An 8992-nucleotide genomic window follows, 5' to 3' on the forward strand; every position below is an offset into this window, starting at 1 on the left:
GTAACGGTTGTTGTGCTTATGACGTGACCAGCATAACCTGAGCGGTTCGGGTTCCATATTTAAGATGTCCAGGTCCAGTTGTGTCATGTTTTGCGGAGTTCATGTATAATATATAATTGTAATATTTTTATTTATTAAGAAAATAGTCAGTGGTGAACTAATTTATAATTTATTTTGTATTTATTAAATCATGTTAATTAGCTTATATAATTTTGAGAACTCAAAAAAAAAATGAATAAAATGGGGTGGCGATGTGATATGAAATAAAAGAGAGAAATTGCGTTTGCCGGGAGTCGAACCCGGGTCTATTGCTTGGAAGGCAATTATCCTAACCGTTGGACTACAAACGCTTTGTGTACAATTGGACAAACATAACTTAATAATAACAATAAAAACAGGGACAGACAGCACAACCCAAAATACCGAAATAGACCCCTATCAAAGATGGAGTAATTTCTTTCACTATAAACTATAAAGGCCTACCGAGCAGATTCCATTAAGATGAGCCCCATTTTATTTTTTATATCAGTATTATCATAAAAAAAAAAAAAAATTCCTTTATTTTGACGTTCAGAACATCATTAATCGTCTTAATTAACTTTTGTTTGTTCTTTCTTCTCAATTTATTCTGATAAAATAATAGAATTTATCCATTTTAAAAAAAAAATATATATTTAATAAACTGTTCGTGTGCAGAGTAATATAAGTTTTCTCTGTGTTAATGACTAGACTTTGTTGATTTTTTTTTTTAGTCCAATATTTGCAATTCATGAAATTTTCAGCTATATAATTATTAAAAAAAGATGACGGATAAATTTAAAAGCCCGACAATATCACTAGCCTCAAACCATCTTAACAATTGAATCACAAATGTCAGTCTTCAAACATCAATTAATCAAAGAACTGAAAACACACACATATTAAAAACCATTACTAACTGCATTAATTATTTATTTAGAATCACCATCAATAACTCATTCCACAAATCAACAGGCCCTGGCAAGCACCAATGAAGGCAATCACTAATATCTCTAATCCTTGGCCAATGTGATCCTGGATGTCCATCAGCTCTCAACATCATAGCCTTACTCACATCCAACAACACAAACTTCTTCTTCTTCTCCACACTTTGAACTATTTTCCCAAACTCTTCCACTTGACTCTCTCTAATTCTCCAAGCATGTCCATTCAAACTCATGACTTCACTCTCACTCAAAGGTTGAGTCCTATTGCAATACCCTCCATTAAACCATGAACCATGCTCAAAGTGTGAAGGTGTATAAGTCCTCAACACTGTCACCATCTCTTCACACTCTTTGCTCTTACTTATGAACTCAAGACTTGTGCTTAAAGCATTCTTGATAGCATAAACAGGTCCATAGTCTGTCAGGTTTGAATCTCTGCAATATATGCACCCTATAAGGTTACCACCTTTGTATAAATAGTTTGTCCTGAAGAACCAATTCCCACTTGAGATTATAGCATAGTGTATCCCTTCTAGTTTATCACTCCAATTTCCATTGACCTTATCCAGATGAATGTCAAATGCATTAGAAGCTGTTCCATTTACTATTCTCTCATTTCCTACCACTAAGAATTCAGTCCACATCACCATGAGGGTGAAATCATGGGAAGGGAAGTACCATGTCTGAAATTTATCATCAGCATCTCTCTGTTTGTTCACAGGAGTCTCTAGCTGAAAACAATGAATTTAATTAATGAAGTTATAAAACATTCAGAAAAAAAACTTCAGATATATATAAGAGCATGAATGCATGTATTACTTGAGATAGGAGACAAAGAAGGGATTCCATCTGGTTTCGGGCAAGTGAATCACCGATGAAAGCCAGCTTTCTTCGTTGAACAGTTCTTAAAAACATCGATGAATCAAACCTTGGAAATTCACAGTTATCAGGCTTCCATCTCCAGTAGATGTAATCTGAGTCCTTCCCATGTTTTAAGCAGTTCTTCAGAGTAGGCAATGTAGGACAAGTCCAATTGTTATAGTTGGATTCTCTAAAATCTCTTATCCATTTTCCAACAAATAAATCACAAGCCTTTTCTTCATTGGAACCTACTAAACAGAGAAAATATGTATCAAAACAATGCACACATGAACATATATAGATGGGAACATATATATACACACACTTACTAACATGTTGAGAATTGTCTTTGGTCACTTGATAGATTGCACTCTGGTTGTGTTTTATGAGGCTTTGTTTTGGGGTGATGGAAGTGAAGGAGTTTGATTTGTTTAGATTGTGTAAAACTATGACTGTGCAGAGTATGAGTGAAGGTAGAATGAAGGAGCAAATGGTGCTCTTCTTGATCAACATCCATTGATCCATTTTGTATATTTTGATCATTTTTCTGAACCCATGGAAGATGGTGATGAGAAAAAGAAGTCTCAATTATGTAGATATGTGAGTTGGAGAGCTAGCTAGCAACCACAATTCTTTGCTTAGGTTACCTAATCTAATTGTCTTGGTATTCTGTGGGTTAGGTGAAGTTGGTTGGAATTTAAAAGTTGATTGATATTTTAATTTATAGGCAAAATAGTAAAAAAAATAATCCAATCTTTCATGTTATCTTCTGATTCTTTGTATAAATATTTGTTATATCAATTAAGTTTCCAAGTTTGGTTTATAGATGTATTTTAAAAATAAATAAATAAATAAACCATATATAAAAATAGATATATAACAAATACTTGGAATGGTAAAATTTAGTCAACATTTCATTCCATTATTCTTCTATTATTAAATGCTAATAGCTTGGAAATTGGACTTGAAGGAGTCTATAGTAATTAATTGTGGACCTTCTGAAACACATATCAAGACTAAAATAGTTTAAACAATAATATGATTAAAGCATGCTCTTGATTTTAGAGACCAGTTAATTATTAATTGATATAAACTGGTCATTCTTAGTAATTTATCATCTCCATCAAAACTTTTTTTTGGAAGTTAGAGTCAAGATTAGAAATCAATTCTATTCCATTAGAAAACAACTCACAGGTTAAGTAGCTTTTTTTCTCCAAATAAATATTTATTACATATGATTATTATTTACTGATAATAAATATCAAACTGGCATAACCACAACTATTATTTCCTCAAAAAAATCAACAAAAAATGAAAGAAATAGAAAAGAAAAGAAAACCATCTCCATAAATCAATTCCGAGAATGCTTTCTAAGGATCACCATCAATAACTCATTCCACAAATCAACAGGCCCTGGCAAGCACCAATGAAGACAATCATTAACATTATGCCACCTTTGCCAATGTGAGTCAGGATGTGCATCAGCCCTATACATCATAGCCTTACTCACATCCAACAACACCAACTTCTTCTTCTCCTTCTTCATCTTCTCCTCCCTCTCAACTCTTTGCACTATTTTCTCAAACACTTCCACTTGACTCTCTTTAATTCTCCAAGCATTTTTATTAAAACTCATGACTTCACTCTCACTCAAAGGTTGAGTCCTATTACAATTCCCTCCACTAAACCATGAACCATGTTCAAAGTGTGAAGGTGTGTAAGTCCTCAACACTGTCATCATTCCTTCACAATCTTTACATCTACTTAATAAGAACTCAAGAGTTGTACTTAAAGCATTCTTGATAGCAAATACATAACCTAAGTCTTTTGCATCACTGCATAGTGTGCAACCAAGAAGCTTGTCATCTTTATGCAAGTAAGTTTTTCTGATGAACCAGTTGCCAGTAGAGATCACTGCAAAGTTAATACCTGGAAGTTGGTTAGTCCATTCAGAGTTGATCTTGTCTAAATGAATGTCAAACACATCAGAAGCTGTTCCATTTACTGTTCTTTGTGTTGCTTGAACAAGGAACTGTGTCCACATGACCATGAGAGTGAAGTCATGTGAAGGGAAATACCATGTCTGATATTTGCCTTCTGTGCTTATGTTTGTGTTCAGTGGAGATTCAACCTGCAATACATTCATTTTTAAACATCTCATTTTGTATTTTACACATGCAAATATTTTCTAAATCAACAGACATATTAATTATCTAAATCCATTTATATCCAATTCATCAAGTTATATTGATGTGTTTGCTTCTATAATTAAGGATAAGAGATTATTGAGCTTAAAATTAAATATATGGTTCTTGGATATGGATTAGTTTTAAGATTGAAATGATCAAAACAATGCAAGAATATTATAAATACATATGATAACTATTTGAGATCATTATATTATGAAATAATCTTAAATATGTTGCAGGATTTATATAAATTAATACAGTAAACTGCATGAACATGCAGCCATGGTGGCAACAACTAAAAGATTCTATAGTAGATGAATATGTATACATATATACATAAATATATATGTTCTCATTGCAACACTACAGGACAATGCATTGGCTGTAATCTTTTGATGTTCAACCACTGCCAGCTAAATTTATCATTTTAAATTTTATTAAATCTGTTGTTCATATTCAAAGCTCATAAAAGTAAAAGTATTTCAAACTATATATATTTGTTCAATTAAATGATGCAGGACTATTCAAACTATTATCTGCAACACACAAGCATAAACCAAAAGCATTAATGAAATTAAACATTACCTGAGAAAGAAGGCATAAAAGAGATTCCATCTGGTTTCTAGCAAGAGAATCACCGATGAAAGCAAGTTTTTTCCCTCGAACAATATTTAAAAACATCGAAGGTGCAAACCTCGGCAAATCACAACCATCAGGCTTCCATCTCCAATAGATATAATCAGGATCCTTCCCATGTTTTACACAATTCTTCACTATAGGCAATGTAGGACAAGTCCGATTGTTATATATAGGTTCTCTAAAATCTCTAATCCATTTTCCAACAAACAAATCACAAGCCTCTTCTTCATGATCATATTCTAAATCAAAAAAGAAAATTAACAATCAATAGAACATAATTAACAAGAAATATATATATATATATATATATATATTGAATGAAATAAATAAAAGTAGTGAATGAGTACATACCAAACTGAGAGAAGGTGATGTTGAAGGAGTTTGATGAGTAAAGAGTTTGTAGAACTAGTATTACGGAGAGAAGAAGAAATAAAGAGAAGAGGAAGAGACCAATGTTTCTCTGAATGATCACTTTGCAATACTCCATCCTTTGTTTTGGCTATGGAAGCCATGGTATGCTCATGGAGCTAGTCATGAAGGATGACAAAGTCATCAAGGTTTGGTGAGATTGGTGGGAATTTTAAAGCTAGATGTATATTTTTTACTTGTTTGGAACTTATCTTTGAAAAGTTTTAAAGGGTTAATTGGTGTAAATGATTAGGAATTTGGTATTGATTATAGAATAATAGAATTAATACTCAAAGGAGTAATCATGTTGGAAGTTGACTTTGTTGAAAATGGGTGGTGAGACAAGCACTTGTAACGTACGGCATATGTAATTACTTATTAAATAGCACAAGTTTATTAGGATTTTTTTTTTCTAATAATGTATATATATATATATATATAATTAAAGATGCACCCGTAAAATTATTTAATATTTATAACATATATAATTAAATTAATTTTACCAAGTCTTAGCCTAAGCAGGAATAAGCCTATTAATTAATGATGAGATTGCTTCATTAGTAATTGAGCTTAATATTATAGTTCAAATATAGCTCATTTATTAATTGAATGAGTTTAAATAAAATAAAACCTAAATGGACACAATTAAATATCATACAATGATTAATAAACTAAAAACTGCAATATATAATAATATTATTATTATTATTATTAAAAGTGGGCAATAAAAAAAACTTCAACTAACATGAGAGGTATATATCACCTTTCTCGTCGTCTTTTTTCACAATTGAGAATTTACTTTTTAATCAAATTAGCTTTCATTATTAATAACAAAGATGGATAAATATTCTCCAATTTTATTTGCTGAATTATGTAATTGTTGTAATTTTTTTATAAATTTATATTTACAATTCATGAAATTTTCTACTATATTTTGTATTTTGTGCTTTATCTCCCTCTTATTTTTAATGTTTTTATCTCCACCATGATGGACTTCTAGTTGCTAGTTTATTTTCTCTCCTTTTTTTTTTTCTTCTTGTTCTTGTATTATCTTTTGTTTTGTATTCTATTTTATTTTCAGTCTCATATACATTATTTATTCGCTTTATTAAAAAAAGATTCTATTATATATATGATATGAAACTATATATTCAATATTTTACAAAGTATAAATACTCAAAAAATAAAGAAAGATAAATTTCAAGAACACCATAAAATCAAGCTTAACAATTTAATCACAAATTCCAGTTGCCAAACATCAATTAATTAAAGAATCAACAATTAACAACAAAAAATAAAACATAACATTAAGAACCATTAATATAAGCTTCATTAATTAATTATTTACTTAGAATCACCATCAATAACTCATTCCACAAATCAACAGGCCCTGGCAAGCACCAATGAAGGCAATCACTAACATCTCTAATCCTTGGCCAATGTGATCCTGGATGTCCATCAGCTCTCAACATCATAGCCTTATTCACATCCATCAACACAAACCTCTTCTTCTCCTTCCTCTCAACCCTTTGCACTATTTTGCCAAACTCTTCAACTTGGCTTTCTCTAACTCTCCAAGAACTTCCATTTAAACTCACTTCACCCTCACTCAAAGGCTGAGTCCTATTACAATATCCTCCAGCAAACCATGCACCATGTTCAAAGTGTGAAGGTGAGTAAGTCCTCAACACTGTCACCATATCTTCACAATCTTTACACTTACTTATGAACTCAAGACTTGTACTTAAAGCACTCTTGATAGCATAAACAGGGCCATAGTCTTTCAAGTTTGAATCTCTGCAATATATACAACCTATAAGTTTACCACCTTTGTATAAATAGTTTGTTCTAAAGAACCAATTTCCACTTGAGATTACAGTATAGTGAATCCCTGCTATTTTGTCACTCCAAGTCCCATTAACCTTATCCAGATGCAGGTCAAACTCATTAGAAGCTCTTCCATTTACTATTCTCTCATTTGCCACTACTAAGAATTCAGTCCACATGACCATGAGAGTGAAGTCATGGGATGGGAAGTACCATGTCTGAAATTTATCATCAGCATCTCTGTGTTTGCTCACTGGAGTCTCTACCTGGAAACAATTAATTCAATTAATTCATCATTAAATCATAAACGTTCAGAAGAACTTCAGATATATATATATATAAGGGCATGCATACATGCATGAATATTTACTTGAGATAGGAGACAGAGAAGGGATTCCATCTGGTTTCGAGCAAGCGAATCACCAATGAAAGCGAGCTTTTTTCTTTGAACAATACTAAGAAACATTGAAGGATCAAACCTCGGTAACTCACAGTTATCAGGCTTCCATCTCCAGTAGATGTAATCTGAGTCCTTCCCATGTTTTAAGCAGTTCTTCAGACCAGGCATTGTAGGACAAGTCCAGTTATTATATATAGGTTCTCTAAAATCTCTAATCCATTTGCCAACAAACAAGTCACAAGCAGTCTCTTCTTCATGATCATATAATTCTAAATCAAGAAAGAAAATTAACATTCAATAAAACATAATTAACAAGAGGATGTTGAGTGAATTAAATAAAATTAATGAATGAATAATACATACCAAACTGAGAGAAGGTGATGCTGAAGGAGTTTGATGAGTATAGAGTTGATAGAAGTAGGATTATGGAAAGAAGAAATGAAGAGAAGAAGATGAGACCAATGTTTCTCTGAATCAATTTGCAATAATGCTCCATCCTTCTGATTTGGTTAAGTACTGATGCATGTCATGTTCATGGAGTCATAGAAGATGGCAAAGTTATTCAAAATTTGGTGAAATTTGTGGCAATTTAAATTAAGCTTGATGAATATTTTGCATTTTTGAAGAGCTAGCTTGAAGAAATTATTCTTCTTATTATTTTGGTGTAAATGATTAGGAACTTGGTATTGATTAAAGAATTATTGGCTTATGAAACACAAGTGGGAACCGACTTTGTTGAACATGGATGGTGAGACAATCACATGCAGCTTGTCTTACTATTAAATAACATAAGTTGTTAGAATTCTTAATAATAATATGTTTTTATATTAGTTAGTTAGGATGTCTCAATTTGTCGCGAGATTGATAAGATTAGGAGAGATTTCTTGTGAAAAGGACCTGACCTAAGTTCTAAAGGAATCAGATTTGTTGTATGGAAAAGGATTTGTCGCCCCCATAATATGGGTGGCTGGAGAATTCTTGATCTCCAAAAGTTCAACAAAGCTTTACTTGGAAAATTATGGTGGAAGATCACTACCTTACTAGATTCTTGTTGGACCAAGATTATCAATGCCAATTACTCTATTAGAGAATCACCTGGAATTTTATTTCAACAACCACCAAGAAATAAATCTTTCTTCTAGGCAGGGATTAACACCATCCTACCTTCTTTTCGATCTTGCATCACCAAGTCAATCGGAAATGGAGATAATACTTTATTTTGGTATGATAGATGGCATGAAGGTCAATCTCTCAAAGATCTTTGGACATCACTTTTCACTGTACTTATCCTTGGATTACTTTAAGACAATTCATTCTTTTACTCAATTCCCAAGATAACCTTTTCAAACAAGCTTCAACTGATGATCTTGTCACATTTCTAAATACTATCCCGGATCGTGCAAATGATCAGGAGCATTCCTATACTTGGCCTCTTGAAAAAAATGGAATCTTCTCTGTTAAATCATTCTACAACTTCTTAATTGATGGAGGACTTCGTAGCCAGCTTTATTCTCAATTCTGGAAAACTAAATCTCCAAGCAAAATCCCTCTATTCTATTGGCTGGTGAGGGAAAACAAAATTCTTACACTCGACATGATAATCTATTCAAAAAAGGTTGCAACCTAAACACCACTGACACATGAATTCTATGTCATAATAGTTTGGAAACAGTAGAACACCTTTTCCTTGATTGTAATTTTTC

At 32.1% G+C, this 8992-nt stretch overlaps 3 protein-coding genes and 1 non-coding gene across 8 annotated transcripts; all 4 read right to left on the reverse strand.

Annotated features, from left to right (window-relative positions):
- Window positions 1–278: 278 nt before the first annotated feature.
- On the reverse strand, window positions 279–350 carry TRNAG-UCC. The gene has a single exon. It is a non-coding gene; the product is annotated as a tRNA-Gly (tRNA).
- A 493-nt stretch (window positions 351–843) lies between these two features.
- LOC120266686 (protein ALTERED XYLOGLUCAN 4-like) lies at window positions 844–2376 on the reverse strand. Of its 5 annotated transcripts, none has more exons than XM_039274325.1 (3): window positions 2160–2376; window positions 1785–2074; window positions 844–1696 (listed from the first exon to the last, which is right to left on the reverse strand). In XM_039274325.1, the coding sequence occupies exons 1-3, from the start codon at window positions 2341–2343 to the stop codon at window positions 947–949; spliced, it is 1224 nt and encodes a 407-aa protein (XP_039130259.1). In that variant the 5' UTR covers window positions 2344–2376; the 3' UTR covers window positions 844–946. The 5 variants fall into 5 exon arrangements, with proteins under 5 accessions (XP_039130259.1, XP_039130258.1, XP_039130262.1 ...); XM_039274324.1 differs by having other exon boundaries at window positions 1785–2077; XM_039274328.1 differs by having other exon boundaries at window positions 2156–2350.
- A 722-nt stretch (window positions 2377–3098) lies between these two features.
- LOC120267794 (protein ALTERED XYLOGLUCAN 4-like) lies at window positions 3099–5180 on the reverse strand. The gene is made up of 3 exons (XM_039275479.1): window positions 5006–5180; window positions 4601–4893; window positions 3099–3957 (listed from the first exon to the last, which is right to left on the reverse strand). The coding sequence occupies exons 1-3, from the start codon at window positions 5139–5141 to the stop codon at window positions 3178–3180; spliced, it is 1209 nt and encodes a 402-aa protein (XP_039131413.1). The 5' UTR covers window positions 5142–5180; the 3' UTR covers window positions 3099–3177.
- Window positions 5181–6396: 1216 nt separating this feature from the next.
- Window positions 6397–7785, reverse strand: LOC120267208 (protein ALTERED XYLOGLUCAN 4-like). The gene is made up of 3 exons (XM_039274902.1): window positions 7653–7785; window positions 7260–7558; window positions 6397–7155 (listed from the first exon to the last, which is right to left on the reverse strand). The coding sequence occupies exons 1-3, from the start codon at window positions 7783–7785 to the stop codon at window positions 6403–6405; spliced, it is 1185 nt and encodes a 394-aa protein (XP_039130836.1). The 3' UTR covers window positions 6397–6402.
- Window positions 7786–8992: the final 1207 nt, after the last annotated feature.

This window comes from Dioscorea cayenensis, chromosome 8, assembly GCF_009730915.1.
Source record: "Dioscorea cayenensis subsp. rotundata cultivar TDr96_F1 chromosome 8, TDr96_F1_v2_PseudoChromosome.rev07_lg8_w22 25.fasta, whole genome shotgun sequence".
NCBI classification, from domain to species: domain Eukaryota; kingdom Viridiplantae; phylum Streptophyta; class Magnoliopsida; order Dioscoreales; family Dioscoreaceae; genus Dioscorea; species Dioscorea cayenensis.

Excerpts from the sequence above, each read along its gene's own strand:
- LOC120267794 (XM_039275479.1), bottom strand. The coding sequence starts at position 5,141 with ATGGAGTATTGCAAAGTGATCATTCAGAGAAACATTGGTCTCTTCCTC. Across the intron at positions 4,894-5,005 it reads CATCACCTTCTCTCAGTTTG|AATATGATCATGAAGAAGAG; the intron begins GTATGTACTCAT and ends TTTTTGATTTAG. Across the intron at positions 3,958-4,600 it reads TTTTATGCCTTCTTTCTCAG|GTTGAATCTCCACTGAACAC; the intron begins GTAATGTTTAAT and ends AATGTATTGCAG.
- LOC120267208 (XM_039274902.1), bottom strand. The coding sequence starts at position 7,785 with ATGGAGCATTATTGCAAATTGATTCAGAGAAACATTGGTCTCATCTTC. Across the intron at positions 7,559-7,652 it reads CATCACCTTCTCTCAGTTTG|AATTATATGATCATGAAGAA; the intron begins GTATGTATTATT and ends TTCTTGATTTAG. Across the intron at positions 7,156-7,259 it reads TTCTCTGTCTCCTATCTCAA|GTAGAGACTCCAGTGAGCAA; the intron begins GTAAATATTCAT and ends AATTGTTTCCAG.
- LOC120266686 (XM_039274326.1), bottom strand. The coding sequence starts at position 2,339 with ATGTTGATCAAGAAGAGCACCATTTGCTCCTTCATTCTACCTTCACTC. Across the intron at positions 2,078-2,149 it reads TTCTCAACATGTTAGTAAGT|TAGGTTCCAATGAAGAAAAG; the intron begins GTGTGTATATAT and ends TTCTCTGTTTAG. Across the intron at positions 1,697-1,784 it reads TTCTTTGTCTCCTATCTCAA|CTAGAGACTCCTGTGAACAA; the intron begins GTAATACATGCA and ends CATTGTTTTCAG.